Source organism: Cnephaeus nilssonii (assembly GCF_951640355.1).
Source record: "Cnephaeus nilssonii genome assembly, chromosome: X".
Lineage (NCBI taxonomy): Eukaryota > Metazoa > Chordata > Mammalia > Chiroptera > Vespertilionidae > Cnephaeus > Cnephaeus nilssonii.
This window is the reverse complement of record NC_137071.1, coordinates 8494164-8516454: the sequence shown is the minus strand read 5'-3', so window position 1 is coordinate 8516454 and position 22291 is coordinate 8494164. Positions and strand designations below refer to the sequence as shown.

The window sequence follows — 22291 nt, the reverse complement described above, 5'->3', positions numbered from 1 at the left end:
AACAGGACTGCAAGGATGAGGATTGTGAGTCTAGGATTTGTCAACTTACTAGTAAGGTTCTAGAGATGGGGTGGTAAAAAGCAATGAATATCTAGATTTTCTGGAAGGTGTGCCTGGGAATGGGCGGAGAAAGTAGAGCAAAGGTAAGTCATCTGGGCTGAGGAAGTTAAGGAAACACAGCTTAGTCATGGGTGTTGGACTCATCAGGATGGTGGCAGTAATTCAGGAGAGGAAAACTATAGTAAGTAGATGACAGTGACTGGGAAGGTAAAAGGTGGTACTACCAGATGAGGTGGACCCTGAAAGAGAAATCTTGAAAGGGATAAAAAGAATATCCAAGTGTCAAGTGAGAAAGCTCCAAGAGACAGAGACATATTACCTTTGGGGCTGGTGGATGGAATGTGGGAGGAGAAAAATCAAGACAGCAAACCAAAATCAGTCACTATTTTGAATTGATGGTAGAGAGATGTTGGTGCCATTAACCTATTTGGGAGGTCCAGAGGGGAGGTTTTCTTTTTTTCGGGTAGAACTTTCATTTGAGGCCCTTAGGAATGGTTAGCGATCGAGTAGGTAGGGAGAGAGGCCACAGAGATGCATGTTCAGGTGGGAGGGCTCTGGAAGGGCCACGCCAGGGGCTGGAAGGCCTCCTGCGCGCCCATCTGCACAAGGCTGGAAGGCCCAGGGGCCCACGCTCCTGCCCCTCGCTGAGGGGTGCGCTCCAGTCTCTAAACTTCAATCCCAATGATTCCTGGACCTGGAACGCCCCAAGCGATCCTCCCTGGCTGACGGGGCGGCAGACGCCACACGCGCTCTGGACGGAGCGGCAGAGGTGGGAACGGCCGGCAGAGGGCGCAGGCGCCTTGGCCGCAGCCGCCCGGGTGGGGTATCCCGGCTGGGAAAGAGTTGAAGAGCAGGGGTCGCGAGAGCCCCGTCGCCCAGCCGCGGACAGTGGGCGGGGCTAGGGCGGGACGAGGCGGTTCCGGAAGGAAGTGGTTCCGGGTTCGCGGCCCCGCTGGTGGTGCCGCAGCGGTTGAAGGCGGTTGCCGCGTTAGGGGCGAGGCCGGAGGGGGCGGTGGCGGCGGCCGGGACCTCACGGAGGGACGGACGGGTGAGTGGCTCTGCGGGGCGGAGGGGGCGTGGAGGCTCCGACCGGCGCGGAGGGCGTGTCCGTCGCGAGGGAGGGGCGGCTCTTGGAATGGCCGGGGCGGCGGCGGCGAGGAGGCGGCGGCGGCGGCGGCGGGAAGGATGCGGCGGCGGCGTCGGCTCGAACTCCCGGGCAACCGCTCCCCTGACACTACCTTAGGCCGTTGCGCCGGTGCCCCCCTTAGGCTCAGCGACCCGGGCACCTGCTGCCACGGGCCCCCGCGGGTTGCGGCGGCGGGGCTGTTGGGAGTGTCTGCCGCGGGGATGCGGGGAGCGGTGTCCGGGACGGTGCCCTTTTCTCCAGTGCGCCCCGAACTCGTTGCCTAAGGGACCCCGAGGGAAGGGGCCCCCCGCTTTGTCCTTCTCCGGGGGGCGCTCCTGCCGCGCCGCAGCATCTTCCTGAAGAAGGAGTAGTGAAGGCTGCGCTTCCCCCTGGCATCGGAGAGTAAAACTTGTCTTTTCAGGAAACGTGTCCGGAAAATGGGCTCATCGGTGCTTCTCACGGGTGTGTTAGGAGACTGGGCCCCCGCGTGTTCAGGATTGCCCCCTGGGCGGCGGAGGGGCGAAGGGTGGGAAAGAAATGGGAGAGAGACAGAGCCTCCCAAATATTAAACCGCCCAAGTGCTTTTCGAGTTGGCCCTTAGGTGATGCTTTTCTTTCTGGAACAAAGTGGAAAGTACCGGTGGGAGCGGAATAGTCTGCCAGACTTGTGGCCAGGCAATGTGTGTAGCGTTTTTCTGAATGCGAACTGTTCCGAATAAAAGACTGGAATTCGAAAGGAGAAGGTTTCGGTGTGGATTCCTGAGTGCTTTATTTTTCAACGGCATTTTTTTTAAATTGGTACAACATTGGTTTCTAACATAAGTTCCGGGGTGCGATATTATATAATACAGTGCGATTTTAATGGTGATGGTATAAGAATGCTTTATGTTGGAACGTTTATTTTTAAAATGGCTACTAAAATGTTCTTTGGAAAGCCCCTCAGTCCCAACCCCCACCCCATGAAGCCTTTAGGACGCCTTATTAGAGACATTGTAAAATATCCAGATGAGCACTGTGCATATGGTTATGCTGGGTATAAACCTCCAGTCTTTTTCTATGCAGAGATGACTGTTCCAAAGTGGATACTCTTTGGTAACGTGTTTTTCTTTTCTGACTACCTAGCATGCCCTTATATGGTGGTAGTAATTTATTTAGTTGGTTATTCCCAATTTTTCACTACTTAAATACATTGTTGGATAAATGCAAAATCTGCATAACCAAGTTAACTTTCTTAGTGTAAGTTCCTAGATGATAGAATTGTGTTTTTTTTTTTAAAAAGGTGAATTGCTCAATTTCCCTCTGAAAAGTTTGTGCTAGTTTGCACTCTCACCAACCATCTTTAAGTAACCTTTTCCACACCCTAGCTGGCAAAAGGCAACATTTAAAGGACTTCTGTGGGAATACTTTGTGGGCCATTTCTGTTCTCTCCAACCACTCACAGATATCCTTCTCTAGCTATCCTTTTGTTTTGTTGTATTAATCCTCCCGCAAGGATATTTTTCCATTGATTTTTAGAGAGCTTGGACAGGAGGGAGGGAGGGAGGGAGGGAGGGAGGGAGGGAGAGAGAGAGAGAGAGAGAGAGAGAGAGAGAGAGAGAGAGAGAAACATCCATGTGTTTCTCTCACATCAATCTCTTGCCTCCCACACATGCCTCCACCGAGACAGGGATGGAACCCTTGACCAGGAATTGAACAAGCAACCCGACTCTAACCACTGAGCCCACTGCCAGGGCATATTCCTTGTTATTTGTTGATAGCATTTCAATTTCGCATCTTTTATTCCACCTTTACCAATGTAGTAAAGAAATGTTATCTAGGTGAGGCAAAGGCTTCAGAGAGTGAGAGGAGATTTGACGTCAGGACTTCCTTATATTCCAGTGTTACCTGATTGCCTTGAACAGATCACTTATCTTTTCTAAGGGACTATTTCCTCAACTCTGAATTAGAAATTATAGAGCGTTTGCCGTACCTTTTCTGCAGGTTGGTTTTAATGGTCAAATGAGACGTTTATGGAAAAGTACATTTAAGCATACTTTGTCTTGTTTCTAATGATTGTCATCTTGTAAAAATTTCAGGGCACAAAAGCATCTTGATTTTTTAAAAGCAAATATCTGAATTTAAAAGCTATTTTGTGCCCTAACCGGTTTGGCTCAGTGGCTAGACCGTCAGCCTGTGGACTGAAAGGTCCCAGGTTCGATTCCGGTCAAGGGCATGTACCTTGGTTGCGGGCACATCCCCAGTAGGGGGTGTGCAGGAGGCAGCTCGTCGATGTTCCTCTCTCATCGATGTTTCTAACTCTCTATCCCTCTCCCTTCCTCTCTGTAAAAAATCAATAAAATATATATATTGTTAAAAAAGCTATTTTGTGAAATCTTTTGTCCCCACACTCCTTAAATTTGATGTTTTATTACTGCTGCCCCAGATTATATTAAAAACTATATCAGAATTATAAAATCAGGCGAATGAAATAATCTACACAATGTTGAAGGAGAGAATATTTGAAGGCTTCATATATAAAGTTGAGGAGGACAGGTATAAAGCTAAATAAAACACAATCCTTGGAATCAAGATAGATAAAACATAGTCTTTGTGCTTTACAGGCTACAGAATGTCTCGGCAGTTAGAGGGTATAAAAACTGCTTTCCAAATTTAGACAGCAATTTTTAAAAATTTATCTTTATTGTTGAAAGTATTATGGATGTCCCCTTTGTTTGTTTGTGTTTTTTCCCATTGACCCCCCCCCTACTCGGTACCACCCCACCCAGGCCTTCACCCCTCTATTGTCTGTGTCCATGGGTAATGCATATATGAATAGAAGTTCCCTGGTTAATCACTCCCCTCCCACCTCCCATCCCCACCTTCCCCTGAAATTCATCAGTCTGTTCCATTCTTCTATGTCTCTGGTTCCGTTTTATTCGTCAGTTTATTTTGTTCATTAGATTCCCCATATGAGTTAGATCGTGTGATACTTAGCTTCCTCTGACTGGCTTATTTCACTTATCATAATACTCTCCAGGTCCATCCATACTGTTGCAAATGGTAAGAATTCTTTCTTTTTTACAGCTGCATAGTATTCCATTGTGTAGATGTACCGCAGCTTTTTTATCCACTCATCTGCTGATGGGCACTTGGGCAGTTTCCAAGTCTTAGCTATTGTAAATTGTGCTGCTATGAACATAGGGGTGCATATATCCTTTCTGATTGGTGTTTTAGGATTCTTAGGATATATTCCTAGAAGTGGGATCACTGGGTCAAATGGCAGTTTCATTTTTAATTTTTTTGGGAAACTCTATACTGTTTTCCACAGTGGTCACACCAGTCTGCATTCCCACCAGCAGTGCACGAGGGTTCCGTCTTTTTCTCTGCATCCTCTCCAACACTTTAGACAGCAATTTTAGATGTGATGCAGAATGTCAACCATTCTGGAGTGTGCAGAAGTCCAATTCGGCTAACTGAGCATCTATGAAATGACCAGGCAGTAAAATAAAATGTGACTGCTGATAAAAATTAAATTTTCTGAAGATAGGAGTTGTAAGGTGGGGATGCGTTAGTATTGGAGTCTGAGAACCTGGAATTTAGTTTCAGGTCCTTTGTTGGAGCAGATCGATCACTTTTTGAGGTTCGGTTTCTTCACCTTTGCAATAGCGGTAATCCCAGTTTCCTCAAAGGCATGTGGGGATTAAATGAAGTAGTAGTTGCAACACACCTAGTGCACCAGAAAGTACTGGTGCTCATGGGATCTTTGTTATCCACTGAAGACTTAGCATCTTCAAGGAAATGAACTAGGTCTCTTCCAACTTTGTATGCCTGGCCCCTAGCAGTCACTGGTAGTAATGTTTGCTAAATTAACGTAAAATGTGACTGCTGATAAAAATTAAATTTGGACCATTGAAGAAATGTGGAATATTGGGAGATATTGACTATATTAGAGTTGATATTAAGGAATCAAGGAAACATTAAACTAGTTGGACCTACATGCATCTCTACTATGACTGTCATTCTATAATATATCCTCAGTGCCAGGCACATAGTCCCTCCTTATCAACAATAAACCTATTCAAGATGCTGCCATTTTGAAAACTCTTCCCTGGACCCCTACCAGCCAGCTGCAATCCAGGTCTCTCCTCCCCTTCCAGCTAGACTGTTAGCAGGAGTTACTAATGGGCTTTCTCAGCCTCCTTACCTTCCACTGAAGCCATGTGGTCACATTTTTTATTTTATTGGATATCTGTGCAGCTTTTGCCATGAAAGTCTCCTTTCTTGAAACAGCCTCATTTTTTTTTTTTGGAAGAGAACATTTATTTGGTAAATCATTGCGGTAAAAAAGTAATTCCTAGAAGAAATGGGCTTAGGAAGCAAGTTACAGAGGTAAAGGAAGAGCCCTTGGAGTTTGGGAGAGAGGAAGCTAATGGTAATGTGCCTGGGGGGGGGGGGAGCGGGGGGAAGGCATGGGTGTGCTCCCCAGAGGGAGAGCCCCCATCCTTCTTTAGTTTCTGAGATTCTATGCTCCAGGGTTTGTTCCTTCCTTAAAGGATATACCTTTTAGTCTCTTTGGCCAGTTCATCTTCTTGGAAAGGTTGGTGTTTCTGTAGGCTTGATATTTTGTGTGTGTGTTATACTGGCTCTGAATAATTTCTAGAGCATTGAGGCTATCTGGTATTTGAAGGTTTAGTTGAATTCCTCTGTGAAACACTCTGGGCCCGGTGCTTTGCCATGGAGGAAATTATTATCTCCTTAATAATTTTCTCTATTCTATGGAAATTACTCTGTTTACGCTTTCTAACTCCAATGGAGTTGATTTTAATAATTTGTATTTTCCAGCAAATTATCCATTTCCAATTCATCTGGATTTTCAAATTTATTAGAGGGCTACAAAATAATCTCTTGTGGTTTAAACTTTCTCTTCTATTTCAATGTTTATTTCCCCATTGACATTTCTTACTTTATATATTTGTGCTTTCTCCCTTTTTTCTTTTCTTAAATTTTTTAAAAAATATGTTTATATTGATTTTAGAGAGAGAGTAAGGGAGAGGGAGAGAGAAACATTGAGAAAGAAACATGGATCGGCTGCCTTCTGCATGCCCCCTACTGGGGATCAAGCCTGCAACCAGGGCATATGACCTGTGACCTTTTGGTGCATGGGACCATGCTCAGCCCACTAAGCTACACCAGCCAGAGCTCTCCCCTTTTTCTTTTTTTAAAAAAATATATTTTGTTGATTTTTTTTTTTTACAGAGAGGAAGGGAGAGGGGTAGAGTTAGAAACATCGATGACAATCAGCTGCCTCCTGCACACCTCCTACTGGGGATGTGCCTGCAATGGGGAAATAAAAATCATCAGATTTTTGTTCGGTGCTTTACTGCCTCTGTATCTATCTTTTTGTTCATACATGCCCTTGACCGGAATCGAACCTGGGACCTTTCAGTCCGCAGGCTGACGCTCTATCCACTGACCCAAACCGGTTAGGGCTCCCCTTTTTCTTAATCAAGTTATTTAGTGCTTTATCTATTTTAATATTTTCAAAAAGTACAGAATTTTGAGTTATTACTTAGATCTGGTTTTCTATTCTCTTCCTCTATTTTTATCTTTATTATTTTCTTTCTTGTGCTTTCTTTTGGTTTACCTTGTTATTTTTTTTAGGTTATTTTTACCATGGAAATGAATTTATAGGTTTTCTTTCATTTGTATTGATAAATATATTTAGTGCAATGAATTTTTCCTTTGATCGCTGCTTTAAAAATGCATATCATGGACTCTTGATATGTAGTACTTTCATTCTCATTATTTCTTTAAAAACCTATAATTTTAGTTATAGAATACCAGAGATGATTTAATAGGTTTTAAAATTTCTAGGTGGAAGGGTTCTTCTGGATTTTTTTTTTGGTTTGTTTGTTTTTGTTATAGTAAATTGTAGTATTATTGCATTATGATAAGAGTATTGTTTGTAACATTTCTATTTTGTGGAAGTTACTGATGTTTTCTTTGTGACCTAATATATGATTATTTTTGGTGATTGTAGTGTGGGCACTTTAGAAGAATGTGTATTCTCTAATATGAGAGTGGCAAATTTGATAAATATCCTTGACATTTACTTTATTACTTATGCTATTTTGATCTTCTATCTCCTTATTTTTGATTCACCTAATATGCTACTGTGAATGCTATATTAAATTCACCTATTATTAGTGTGTTTCTATCTATATCTCCTTGCATCTCTTATAGTTTTTGTTTCATAAAGGTGGTTGCTATGTCACATGCATGTGAATATATATATGTTAACTTACTCTGTCTTCATCAGAATTGTGGCTTTAAGCATTGAAAAGTGTCTTTCTTTGTATGCAGGCTTCTGGGACTTGAATTCTACCTAACCTTATCCCAGGATTGCCACCCCCTGCTCTCTTTCTGGAAACATCTGCCTGGTATACTTTGGCCACCCTTTTATTTTTAACCTTTCAGAATCACTTTATTGTAGGTGCGTCTTTTGTACAGCACCTTGAATTTTGTTTTGTGATCCAAATTGAAACTTTTTCAATATGTGATTAAGTGCATTCATTCACATTGATTGCTAGGGCTGATGTATTTGGTCTCAACTATACAATCATATTTTATAATTACATGTATTTTGTTACATTTCCAATTTCTTTTGCTATGAGGTATATTTTTTGCTTTTATGTACAACAATTGGGGTATTTAGGAAGGTTTGCATTTTTGTTCACTTTTGTACTTAATACTTTTTAAATGCCCTCATTCCCCACTTCTTTATATCCTTTTGAGTGTGGGAGAGAAATATATTGCATTCACGAAATCCAAGTAGGATAATGTTAGGCAAGAATGGAATTCTGCATCTTTTCTAGCTCCTGCTTACTGAAAACTGGTGATAACACTTAGCCACTGTGGCCAAGAGAATAACTACCCAAGCTCTGGTCTCCTCAGGTTTAGCTTTTTTATTTTATTATTTTTTTATTGTTTAAAGTATTACATATAGTAGTACATATATCTCCTTTTTTCCCCCCATTGACCTTCCCCCAGCCTCCCCTACCCCCTGTCGCATGCCCTCATCCCATCCCCCCAGTGTCTTGTGTCCATTGGTGTGCTTATATGCATGTATACAAGTACTTCGGTTGATCTCTCTCCCCCCTTCCCCAACACTCCCCAGCCTTCCTGCTGTAATTTGACAGTCTGTTCGGTGCTTTACTGCCTCTGTATCTATCTTTTTGTTCATCAGGTTATAATGTTCTTTATTTTCCATAAATGAGTGAGATCATGTGGTATTTTTCTTTCATTGCCTGGCTTATTTCACTTAACATAATGCTCTCCAGATCCATCTATGCTGCTGTGAATGGTAAGAATTCCTTCTTTTTTATAGCAGCGTGGTATTCCATTGTGTAGATGTACCACAGTTTTCTAATCCACTCATCTGCTGATGGGCACCTAGGCTGTTTCCAAATCTTAGCTATGGTGAATTGTGCTGCTATGAACATAGGGGTGCATATATCCTTTCTTATTGGTGTTCCCAGTTTCTTCGGATATATTCCTAGGAGTGGTATCACTGGGTCAAATGGGAGTTCCATTTTCAGTTTTTTGAGGAAACTCCATACTGTTCTCCACAGTGGCTGCACCAGTCTGCATTCCCACCAGCAGTGCATGACGGTTCCTTTTTCTCTGCATCCTCGCCAGCACTTGTCGTGTTTTTTAGTTTTATTTTATAAATCTTTATTTTTCAGATTATTACGCTGTAGGAGGAGCAGTTTTTGAAGGGAGGTTAGGAGTTTGTTCTTGGACGTGTTTACAGCATCCAGTAGGCTGTTGGATATGTGAGAATGCAGCACAGAAGATAGGGGGTTGGTTTATAGACAGCATTTGAAGCCATGAGAGTGTAGGCTGGGGAGAAAGTATAGACAATGAGAAGTCCATGTACTGAGGTCAGTATTTAGAGGAAGACTGGGTTCCCTATTTAGGGGTCAGAGTGGTGACAGGGAAGATGAGAAGCCAGCAAAGGATACAGAAGGAATATAGGTAGGAGGAAAACCAAGAAAGGGTAGTATTCTGGAATCCAAGTGAGGAAATGTTTCTGAGAGGCAGGTGTGGTTGTCACTTGCTGCTGGTAGGTCTAGGAGGAGGAGGAGCCATAACCATTGGATTTACAGCATGGATTTCATTAGTGATCTTGACTAGAGCAGTTTGCTGCAGTGGTGGAGTGGAAAGCCAGATTGGTGAGGGGCCAAGCAAGAATGGGAAGGCAATTCCATTTTAATTTTTTTGTGGAAACCTCTTACTGTTCTCTGTAGTGGCTGTGTCAATTTACATCCTCACCAACACTTGTTTGTTGATTTATTGATGACAGCCATTCTGACAGGCCTGAGATGATATCTCATTTGGTTGTCATTTGCATTTCTCTGATTAGTGAGCTTGAGCATCTTTTCATATATATATTAGCCATGTGTATGGCCTCTTCAGAGAAGTGTGTATTCAGGTCCTTTGCCCTCTTTCCCTCCTTCCCTCTGTCCATCTCCCTCTTTTCTTCTTGATCTCTCTCCTGCTCCCTCTCTCCCTCTTCTTCCCTCTCCCTCTTTCTCTCTTTCCCTCTCCCTCTTGACCTCTTCCTCTCTCCCTATCCCTCTTCCTCTCCCTCTCCCTCCCCTCCCCCTCTTCTCCTCTCCCCCTCTCCCCTTTTCCCCCTTTTCCCCTCTCCCCATCTCCCCTTTTCCCCTCTCCCCATCTCTTTCTCTCTCCCCTTTTCCCTCTCTCCCTCCCTCCCTCCCTCTCCTGAAGCTTGTTCCTTTCATTAACTTTGCTAGTCACAAGTAAGTTAGTTTAAATCAGGGGTCAGCAAATTTATTCTGTATAGGATAAATTTACTACTTAAGATAGTAAATTTTTAAGGCTTTGTGGGCTGCAGATAGCCTCTGTCACATATTCTTTGATTTTTTTACAATCCTTTAAAAATGTAAAAACCATTCTTACCTCAGACTTTAGGGTTTAAATGAACTCTCCTCACTTATCCATTAAGCCCTCGAGCCAGTACTTTTCAGTACTAGCTGACCTGCACTAAGCTATTTACAAACAAAGTTAACTTTTAAAAAAATATATTTTATTGATTTTTTACAGAGCGGAAGGGAGAGGGATAGAGACATCGATCAGCTGCCTCCTGCACGCCCCCTACTGGGGATGTGCCCACAACCAAGGTACATGCCCTTGACCGGAATCGAACCTGGGACCTTTCAGTCCGCAGGCTGACGCTCTATCCACTGAGCCAAACTGGTTAGGGCCACAGTTAACTTTTTAAGAAACAGCTTTAGTGACATATAATTTACAGGTTTGAAGTGTGCAATTCAGTGGTTTTTAGTATGTTTGCAGAGCTGTGCAAACATCTCTGTAATATCCGATCTAATCTTAGAGCATTTTCCTCACCCAAAGCTTGTTTGTTTATTTGTTTATAGCTTTGAGGTATAATTTATATGCAGTAAAATTCACCTATTTTGAGTAAATAGTTTGAATTTCAATGAAGCTAATTTTAATATTAGCAAAGGAAAATATTCTAGCACTTATTTTTATCATGTAATCAGTAAATTTTACTTGTAAACATTTTCTCCCAAGTGACCTCCTCCCTTCCCTTTAACCCAGTGGTTCTAGTTCCAGGACCAGCAGCATCAGCATCTGCATCACTTGGGAACTTGCTAGAAGTGGGGCCCACCCCTGGCGTAGAGCCCAGCAATTTGTGTTGCTCTAAGATACGTCTCTGAGTGGAGTTGCTTGGCTGTAGGATATAAGCATGCTCAACTTTAATGGGTATTGCCAGCCCCTTCCAAATTGGTTAGACTTATGTATACTCACCTAGCAATATATGAGAGTCCCTATCATTGCACATCCTTACCAGCACTCTAGAACATGCAACTTCAAATTCTTTTTTGTATCAATCTGATGGGTGTAGGTAGGATGTTTGTGATCTTAATTTGTTACTCAGCTACTAATGAGGTTGAATATCTTAGATGTCTGTAAGTCATTTGATTTTGTGTTCTGTAATATGCTGTTTGGACTCTTTTGCCTGTTGAAATAAATATAATTATGTAAATAAATAATCACAATGTATTGAAATAATCACAGAACAAACCCAGAATTCCCAGGAAGAAACTCAGGGGAAAAAATAAAGTCAAGGACAGACTCCCAGGGGATATGATGGTCAAAGATTCCTGAAAGAATAGGGGTTTGTCAGGCAGACTGAGGGAAGGCCGTCTATGTGGTATGAACACTAATGTGGTGTATGTGGAGGAAAAGACATACATAAGGCCGGGAGAAAGGTAGGAAGTGACTAGATGTACGTATATATATTAAATTGGTTTAATCTTTTACTGATTGTTAGGCATTTGGGCTGTAATTAGTTTGAGTGGTTTTCTTTCCTATTATAAAGCTGATACAAACATCTTAGTATATATAGCTGCTTTATTTCTTTTAAATTATTATTTGGAATAATACATTTAATCTGAAATTATTAGATTAGAGGAAATTAGGCAATATTAGTTTCATAATTACTTGCATATTTAGAGATTACCCATCATTAAGGAAATGTAAATCATAACCACAGTTGAGGTACCACTCCACCCCACTAGGATGGCTAAAATAAAAAATACAGCCCAGCCAGCATGGCTCAATGGTTGAGCATTGACTTATGAATCAGGAGGTCATGGTTTGATTCCCTGTCAGGGCATATGCCCGGGTTGTGGGCTTGATCCCCAGTGTGGGACGTGCAGGAGGCAGCTGATCAGTGATTCTCTTTCATCATTAATGTTTCTATCTCTCCCTTCCTCTCCCTTCCTCTCTGAAATAATACACACACACACACACACACACACACACACACACACACAGAGCAACAAATGTTGGTGGGCATGTGGAACTATTGGAACTCTCATACATTGCTGGTGGGAATGTAAAATGATCGAACTGCTTGGAAAAATTTGTAACTCTCTCAAAAAGTAAAACAGAGTTATATGACCTAGCAATTCACTCCTAGGTATATATACTAGAAAAATAAAAACATGTTCACACAAAAACTTGTACACAAATGTTTATAGCAGTATTATGCATAATAACCAAAACATAGAAACTTAAATGTCTGTTGAGAGATGGATGAATAAACACAATGTGGTATACCCATAAAATGGAATATTACTTGGCCATAAAAATGAAGTACTTCTACATGGTAAAACAGAAATGACTTTTGAAAATGTTATGCTAAGGGAAAGAAGCCAGTTACAAAAGACCACATATTGTATGATTTTGTTTAAATGAAAAGCACAGGATAGGCAAATCCATAGAAAAAGGAAGTAGATTTGTGGTTGTCAGGCAGGGGCTTATGAAGGAGGGGAGGAATGGTGCTAATGGGCTTCTTTTAGAGGGGATGAAAATGTCCTAAAGTTAGGTTGTGGTGATGGTTGTACCTTCCTGTGACCATGCTAAAAAACGTTGAATTGTAAACCTAATATAGGTGAATTGTATGGTATGTGAATTATATCTCAACAAACCTGTTTTTCAAAATAATTAAATGGAAAATAATATTACCTTCCAGAAAATAATATACGTCTTAAAATCATTTCCAAAGCTATTTGGTGTGCCCCCCCACAACCTTTGCGTTTATTATTTTTATTCAATTTAATAGGTATGAACTGATATCCAAAGCTTCTTCAGTTAAATTTTAAGTTACCTGGGTAGAATGTAAAGTTCAGGATGGCAGAAATTTTTGCCTGTTTCTGTCCACTGCTGTATCTCCAAAACAGTGTCTGGCAAATAATAGGTATTCAGTAACATTTGTTGAATAGAATGCATTTTTATATTTGGAGTTAGTAAGTAAACATTTTCCCCTTTAGTATCTTAATTTCATAGTGCATCTGGACTAATTGTTCTTTCTAGCCTCAAATTTGTTTTGGAATGAAGCAGTGTAATAACTGAATGAATTGAACTGAATGTACTTCTTCTGGTGAGTGATCTGATTCAAGTCCTTTGACCTTATATGCTTTCACTTTTCTGAATTTCATTATAACAATAGTTTGCAAATGTTTGACTATAAAGAGTCCTTTTTAAAACCAATGTCAACATAATAATAATTGTACTCTGTAGAAAAAACTACATAGCAGAAAGAAGCCATTTATATTTTGCAGTCACCACATTATCTTCAGAAATTTGTAAAATAGAGGTTATAATATATGAAACATAAATTACATCATATGTGCATGGTGGATGTATGTATTATGTATGGACCTATGGCAATAATTTTGAAAGCCACCAGAGGTTTGGGGCCAGTAAGTTGAGAACTACTTAATTATAGTATCAGAACTGAGGAGCATTACTGAAATGTAAATAATAGGTAGTATAGAAGATTATACCCTTATCACGTATTTTTAAAAATTCAGCCCCTAAAGCTATCAGTTTCTTTTAAATATATATATTTATATCCCTTACCCAAGGACATGTTAATTTATTTTTTAAGGGAGAGAGAAACATAGAAATGTTGCCTCTCATACGTGCCCTCACCAGGATTGAACCCATAACCTAGGTATGTGCCCTGACCAGGAATTGAACCAATAACCCTTTGGTGTACAGGACGATGCTCTAATCAACTGAGCCACCTGGCCAGGGCAAGACTGAAGTGTATTTTTAAAAATCAAGTTTGTGTCTTTTAAATTTTACTTATTTGACATATTTTAGCAAAAAAACAGAAGCAAACTAAATGTTAATCATGCTTAATTAAGTTTTGATATATTTATCTGGTGGAAGTTAGGTAGCAATTGAGTATTATAATTAAAAAAATATATATTTCTTTATTAATTTCAGAGAGGAAGGGAGAGGGAGAAAGAGAGAGAGAAACATCAGTGATGAGAATCATTGATTGGCTGTCACCTGCACGCCCCCTAGTGGAGATCGAGCCCACAACCCAGGCATGTGCCCTTGGCTGGAATTGAACCTGGGACCCTTCAGTCCACAGTCCGACGCTCTATCCACTGAGCAAAACCGGCTAGGGCTTGATTATTATAATTGGACATTGTAATTCTTTTTTTTAAATATATTTTTTATTGATTTTTTTACAGAGAGGAAGGGAGAGGGCTAGAGAGTTAGAAACATCGATGAGAGAGAAACATCGATCAGCTGCCTCCTGCATACTCCCGACTGGGTATGTGCCCGCAACCAAGGTACATGCCCTTGACCGGAATCAAACCTGGGACTCTTGAGTCCGCAGGCCGACGCTCTATCCACTGAGCCAAACTGGTTAGGGCTTGATTATTATAATTGGACATTGTAATTCTTATTTGACAGTTTAAAAAGCAGGAGATATCAAGTATTCTTAAACATTTTAACTGTGATTATATGAAGTCTTTATGTAATGGTGAAAGACAGGAGGGTAGTAGTGGTTGTGCCCAGAGAGAGGAATTCTGGGTAATTTTTTTCTCTTTTTGGAACACTTACTTGGCAGTTGCTGTGTGCCAGGCACTATTCTAAGCTCTTTTCAAGAGTCAACTCAGGGATCCTCAAACTATACATACACATTTGGTATTTGGGGCATCTGTGTGTGTGTGTGTGTGTGTGTGTGTGTGTGTGTGTGTGTGGCGGGGCTTGAGTTAAGAATGGCATCTTACCTTATAATAGAGAAACATGCAAATTGACCGCACCTCCGCTATGCCCACGATTGGGCCGGCAGGAGGCTGGGGGCGGGACTCCGGGTGGCATATCCGCCGTTGAGAAGATCAAGATGGTGGTGCCCAGTGGCCGGGCCCATGCCACCGCTCCCAGGGGTGCCTGGGGCGATTGGCACCCCGGGGGGCGTGGCCGGGCCCATCGGCACCCCAGGGGGCGTGGCCGGACCCATGCCGCCGCTCCAAGGGGTGCCTGGGGCGATCGGCACCCCGGGGGCGTGACCGGGCCCATGCCACCGCTCCCGGGGGTGCCTGGGGAGATCGGCACCCCGGGGGGCGTGGCCGGGCCCATGCCGCCGCTCCCCGGGGTGCCTGGGGCGATCGGCACCCCGGGGGGGCGTGGCCGGGCCCATGCCGCCGCTCCCAGGGGTGCCTGGGGCCATCGGCACCCTGGGGGCGTGGCCGGGCCCATCGGCACCCGGGGAGGGGGGGGCGTAGCCGGGCCCATTCAGCCGCTCCCGGGGGTGCCTGGGGCGATCGGCACCCCGGGGGGCGTGGCCGGGCCCCTCCCGCCCCTCCCTGGGGTCCCGGGGTTGATTGTCCACCTGGGAGGGCGTGGCCCGGCCCCTTCCGCCCCTCCCGGGGTCCGGGGGTCGATCGGCCACCTGGGGGGGCCTGGCCCGGCCCCTCCCGCCGCTCCCGGGGGTCCCAGGGGCCGAGGCTTTCCGGGCCTTGGGCACCAGCGGGGAGCCTGCACCAATCGCAGGAAACCACTGGGGGTTGGCTCCTGTGATCGGTAGCAGGGACGCTGGGTGCTGCGAGCCCAAGGCCAGGAAAGCCTGGGGCGGAGGCTTTCCCGGCCTTGGGCACCAGTGGGCAGCCTGCATGGATCGCAGGAAACCACTGGGGGTCGGCTCCTGCGATCCTTAGCAAGGATGTTGGGTGCCGCGGAGCCCAAGGCCACCGCCCGGGGCCAAGCCCCGACCCTGAAAAAGGCAGAAGGCGGTGGCCACAGCCAAGGCCTGGGTCCCTGGTGCCGGCAGAAAACTGGTGCAGGCAGCCAGGTGAATGAAGGTCTATTGCACGAATCTTCGTGCAAACGGGCTACTAGTATATATATATATATATATACACATATATGTATATATATATGGCATATATATATATATATATATATATATGCCATTCTTATGTATATATTTTTCAATCCTCACCCAAGCATATTTTTTCATTGATTTTTAGAAAGAGTGGAAGGGAGGGGAGAGACAATGAGAGAGGAACATTGATGTAAGATAGACTCATCAATCCTTGCCTCCTGCATGTCCACCCCACCCCCCACTAGGGTTGGGGATTGAGTCTGCAACAGAGATACGTGCCCTTGACTGGAATCAAACCCAGGACCCTTCAGTCTGAGGGCCGATGCTTTATCCACTAAGCCAAACCAGCTAGGGCAGTTTTTATACTTTTAAAGGATTTAAAATAGAAGAATAAGATGCATGGAGACTGTATATGGCCCACAAAGCCTAAAATAGTTACTATCTGGCCCTTTGCTGAAAATGTTTGCTCACTCCTGATTTAATTCATTTTATCCTCACAACATTTCGATAAGGTGGGTCCTGTTATTATCATCCTCATTTTACAGATGAGGAAACCGAGGCAGAGAGGGCTTAAATACTTTTTTTTTTTTTTGCCGGTAGCATTCACTGTTTTTAGAGCAGATTGCAGGCTCTTTCTACAAACTTGCTAATATTGTGTTTCCTTGCAGTGTAAAAAGTGGATAGTGGCTCACATGTCAAAGGATGGGACGGTCACGCTCTAGATCCCCCAGGTGGAAACATAGGTGAGCAGTTTTAGTTTAGCAGGGCAAGCTTGGATTTGAGATGTACTTTGACTTTCACATTCGCCACTATGATTAAGAACCTATGTTAATAAGCTCTTGGGACCTGGTTAATCACAATAGGTGCTTTACAGTGACAGAGATTGTATTTCTAAGAGCTGACAGCTTTCTTTAATTATGGTTGGCAGCTAGAATTCATCCATAACAAAAAGAAATGCAATGACCACAGTAAGGGAGAGTGAGAAACATCTTTGAGAGTGGTTTAGAACTTTACAGTTGTGTATTTTATTTTTTTCATAATCAATATGTTTGAAGACATTGGGAGTTAGAAAATAGGGAGTTGACTATTTCTTCTTCATGGCAGAATAATAGAATTTTGAATAACTCAATAGTAGTTCACTCTCCTCTTCCCTGGTAGGTACTATCAAATATATATATATATAATTAGATTGCAATAGTTCAACTAGTATTTAGTGTATACCTGCTACAGGCAATTTCTGGGGCTACAAAGGCAAATACAACACCTTACAGCCCCTCAGCAAGCACACGGGCTGGCTGGGAAGGTTGGTGCCATAGCCATCTATGAGACTGTGGGAAAAGTGTGCTGCTACTGACTGAGACAGAGTATTCTGGATCCACAGGGAAGAAATAATTCTGCTTTGGTGGAGGGGAAAGGGGAATACTGAGAAAGTCTTCAAAGAAGAGATTAGATTTTAGTCACTTAAGGATGAGTAAAATTTCTAAAGGCAGAAAGAGAGAAGAAAAGAGCTATGAAAGTGACTAGTACATTGTAGGACTCATAAAAAGGGCCATGATTACATACACAAAAGTCAGACCAAGGTTTTTCATAGTAATGCGACTTGGCCAGTGTGCTTGCCTCATTGTGGTTCTACAGTGACTAATCAATCATTTCTTCAACAATTTTAATTTCAGCTTCACAAGACTCAATTGTAGTGGGGAGGACCTTCAAAAATAGGGGTGGGGGACGTAAAGAAGCGAATGATTTTAACTTGGAGGGCATCACAGAGGTCATTTTGTGTTGCCTTTTTGTGGTAGGCACTGGTGAGGGGCCACAAAAGAGCCTGCCAAGCTTAGTGCCCGATTTCTGGATTCCTTCTCAGGACTTTGAAAAACCGTAAGGAGTCCAGTATTTTCCCCCACTTGCAAGCTGGCACATCAGCCTGTCACAAGACCCTCTTGGAGCAGATGCAAAGGCCTTTACAACTCAGAGTACAGCAGGCAGCCTGAGCTTCATGCTCCCGTGTTCCCCTCACCCTCAACCCCCTGAGGTTGGGCGCTGCAGAACAAAGCAGTGGGGTGACGACATAACCGAGGAACCTAAGTCCCATGAGGGGCTTTGGCCTTGGAGGAGACATTATCTTATTATCCTGGATAGCAAACAGATCAGCCTTCTGCCCCACAGGGAGGCCCTGGCTCCATCTTCCCAGGCTGTTGGTCTTGGAATGAAAGCTGTCAGTGCCTCTGCTCACAGGTGTGCAGAACGGGAGAGACCCATGGAAAATTGTCTCCCAACAGACTCCCTGGGTCCCTTTTTTTCCCTTTAGGAGAACTGAGGATGTTAGCAACTATTCCAGCAGTCTCCTCCGGAAGAAAGGGGCTCTATACAATAAAACCCTGAAGTGAAAAAAAAAAATACCAATGTGTATTCAATGGGAAGCATGGCTTAAAGTAAGAGATGGACTCTTTTGTCCCAATTCAAGACCTCAGCCTCTGGCTGCCAGCTTTCCTCCCTAGCGGTGGAACAAATGCAATCTTCCAGGAAGTCCTCAGAGGCTCCAGTTGCTTCTTCCTGTGCTGATGAGTGCAGCCAGCTGGATGACAGAGCTTCTGCTTCAGCTATAGAACAACCTGCCAGTCCACGTAGCTTGGTGATTTTAGAGGGAGATACTGCTGAGTCCAGTATATGATCCCAGTATGTGCATGAGAAAACGAAATCTGCCTCCTTCCGTGTAGGGAGCACACAGGTCACCAAATGGAAAGAGTTTTATTCATGGTTTTTTCAACTCTGGGGTAGCATCTGAAGATGGAGTGATGACAAAAACTGCAAGGGTAGCAGCCTCGTTGGTTAGAAGATATTAAACCCTCAGAGAGGAGATGGGGAGATTGCACAGGTCAGATGGGAGGAAATATCCCCAGGTGCAACATTGAACTTCATTGTCTCCCAGATAGTGGTGCTCCTCTCTCTCATCCTGACTCGGATTGACTGGTTTCTCCGGATACGGAAGTGTTCCTCTTCAGTGGGAACGAAAGGCTCGATGTTGGCAATGCTAGGTGTTAGAAAAGGGAGCTACAGAAAGAATGTGCTGCTGTCCCTGGGGAGCATTAGAGCAGCATAAAAGCACACATTCACCCAAGTTACAAGCTGTGTTTCAACAGCACGTCTTTTATGTGTAAGGGAATAGGTCTGGGAGAAAAAAGCAACCTACCTATGTCTAATATTTACGGAGGAACCAAGCATGAGATGCAAGTCTTAAGACCCTCTTCTTCCCGTACCTCCACATACCATTTAAGTATGCAGTTTTTGCTCCTTAACATAGGCTTAGTAGAGAGGATAGACAATTGGAGAAACTGTGGGGTCAGTTTTGGGTCTGAGTTTTGAGTTTATGTGGCATCAAACTCTTAGAATCTAATTTAATTTCAGAGGCTATGTTCCGTTTGCCAGATTCTACTACATATTTATTTGTATGAATCCAGCCCTCCTGCTCTTTTCTTTTTCTTTTTTAATCCTCACCCAAGGATATGTTCTTATTGATTTGAGAGAGAGAAGAACGGAGAGAGAAAGAGAGAGAAACTGATGTGAGAGAGAAACATCAATTGGTTGCCTCCCATACTTGCCCTGACAGTGGATTGAGCCTGCAACCTGGCTTTGTGCCCTGACTGGAAGTCGAACCCACAGCCTTTTGATGTACAGGATGCTGCAACCCAGCCAGGGCATACTTCTGCTGTTTTCTTACCTGCCCATTGAACCTGATATAAGTTTTGCTGACCAGACCTTTTGACAGACCTTTGCTGTCTGTAGTCTTCCAAAAATGGGTCCTGCTGTGTAGCTAATCCAGCAGGAGGGTGTGCTCAGCCCATTTTAATATGCACGTGGGATACATCAGTTCAGATGGAAAGAGTATGTTTGTTGAATGGGGGCAAGCATAATCCGACCCCCACATGGACAATTTAGAATGTAGATAGAGAAAATTCATGAATTTAATTTGAGTTGAAGAAACAGTGGAAAACAAATTTTGGCAAGTCGTGTTAAGACAAACTTAATTTATTGTCTTTAAATGAACTAAACTTTTGTTTGTGTTTACATAGGTCTTTATCACCAATACCTAGAAAGTCTGAACACTGCAAGCAAAGATGTTCTCATGACCATTATTGCTCCGACTATAGGAAGGATCTGAAAAGATCCACTGGCAGAATGAGACATAAGAAACACGGACAGAGTAAATCAAGGATTTCTTCTCGTGAAGATGCACATTACCGATGTTATGAACATAGATCACCTTCTCCAGATGTAAGAAGAAGCTCTTTAGACGATTTTTATTCTTATAAGCTTTACCAAGCATATTCACCAAGAAGAAGAGACAGTAGCAGGAGATCTCAGTATATGTCCAGATACTCAGAAGATGTACACTACCAAGAGTATTGCTGGGGTTATCCTGAGCAAATGCAAGGAAGGTATAATCCTGATGACCACAGACTTAGAAGAAGTGGAAAAGGAGGACAATCACCTCTGAGGTCAATAGCAGATTCTTTTAGATTTGAAGACGAGTTGAGTTACCAGAGGATGCAAGATGACAAATATTGTCAGTCACTTAGAAGAGACTCGGAAGATTTTGAGAAACGGAGCTCTTTTCAGACAAGGTATAGGATAAATGAAACCTGGGTAATTTGGTACAAAGCCTCAAGTAAAAAGGTGTGTTTATAGTTGAAGATAACCGCCTTGAAAAGCTTTTGTCTGAAAAGATCAAAAGCATTGTAATGTAGCTGTCTACTGGTAGTAGTAAAAGATTTCTTTTTAGAATAAATCATGTGGATAGCTAGAATATCCTATATAATAAAAGAGGAATATGCTTATTATCCATTAAGCCTCACGTTTAATGACCAATTGCATAACAAATGGATCACGGATCTGCAGGAGGGTGGGGCAGCGGAGAGCTACAGTATGGGGCAAGGCAGCAAGCAAGTGGGAGGCAGAGATCTACAGGAGGGGGCAGGGCAGCAAGCTATGAAGGGGGCACGGGGGGGGGGGGGTCGGGGGAAGGAGCTACAGGAGGCCGGCAGCGACCTACTGGCGCACGTGCGCAGGGCTACTAGTTGAAAAATAAAATGGTATTTCCTCTCTAACTACCTTGGGCCTCTGTGAGTTGGTGTGAAGGATTAGAGGGTAACTTTGCCACTGCATTCTCCATTTAAAGCCATGCTGCCCAATGCTGCACACATAGAAGTTCTCGCTTTCTTCTCTGTAGTGCGAAGTATAAATTGCTTTATGTCACCACAGGTATCTTGAAGATCGCGATTGCAGAAAATATAGACACACATCAAAAAGATCTACAGGCAAGAAGAGGTATGAAAACAGAGACCCTTCGAGAAACTCACATCGGAAGTCTAGGCATTATCTTTCACCTTACCGAGATAAGAAAGGTCAGCGGCACCTTCGACACCGAGCTCATCGAGCTCATCGACATGCTCGGAGGAAATCCCCAGAGACCAGTTCAGCAACCAAGGTATCCAGGGACTATCGCCACAAACGTCGTAAGACCTCAGATGAGGACCAGGACTTTTCTGATGGAAGAACTGAGACATACTCGAAGGAGGAAGATAGGAAATACATTTCTCAAATTGGCCTTGCAAAAATCAAGTCCAGTTATTTTAATGCTAGCAGAGACAGAGAGACTGAAGATGGGCAAGTCAAAGAAGCCGCTGAACCATTTAAGAAAGACTATACTCCCTCTACTGATTCAGATAAAAGCAATGTTATTTTGAGACCCTATAATGGCAAACGGAAGAAGAAAAAGAACAAAGAAAGGGATGGCAGAAGAGAGAGGAACTCTTCCAGTAACCAATTTAATGAAAGTAAACTTTCATCTGCTAGTCTTAGGAAGAAATCGAAATCACTTATAGTTAAAATAGATGTGAAGAAAACCGTAAATACACCCAGGTATTATCTTGGTTTTTTTTCTTAATGATATTTAATATCTATTTTGCCACCTTGATTAGGAGCTTTGAAAATGAAATTAATAGTGTGTTTAGAGTCCATTAAGGGGGAGGAATTGCCTAGACTTTTTTAAAAAGCCCTTTAATGAGGATGACTCTCATGATTAGTAATATGAGCTGATATGTTTGCTTGTTTCCGAGTTGTATCTTCAGATGCTTTTTTGGGGCAGAGCATTCAATGGAGTTGTTCTTCATTAATTTGCATGTTATTATGCTGCCAGATTCTCTGTATTCAAGGATAAGCTGGGTGGAGTTCAAGGAAACCTATTCCTTGCTCAGTTTCTGAGAGCCTATTTTCCCTATTGCCTGAAATTCAGAGAATTTTTTACCTGGAAGGGACCTTAGAAGGCCCTGATTTTATAGAGCCGGAGAGTGAGGCCCTGAGACATGAAGCGACTTGTTTAAGTCAGAG

The 22291-nt window shown here is 43.2% G+C and overlaps 1 protein-coding gene across 7 annotated transcripts in view; it reads left to right on the top strand.

Moving 5' to 3' along the window:
• The first annotated feature begins 999 nt into the window (after positions 1-999).
• The window catches only part of BCLAF3 (BCLAF1 and THRAP3 family member 3), a 58064-nt gene continuing 36772 nt past the window's right edge, over positions 1000-22291 (top strand). For 6 of the 7 annotated variants that reach the window (XM_079764704.1, XM_079764706.1, XM_079764707.1 and 3 more), the window contains exons 1-4: positions 1003-1108; positions 16576-16650; positions 19975-20526; positions 21164-21823. In XM_079764704.1, the coding sequence (XP_079620830.1) occupies positions 16610-16650; positions 19975-20526; positions 21164-21823 (1253 nt within the window). In that variant the 5' untranslated portion in view covers positions 1003-1108; positions 16576-16609. Of the gene's footprint in view, positions 1109-16575; positions 16651-19974; positions 20527-21163; positions 21824-22291 lie in introns of all 7 variants that reach the window. The other variant, XM_079764705.1, reaches the window with a different exon arrangement.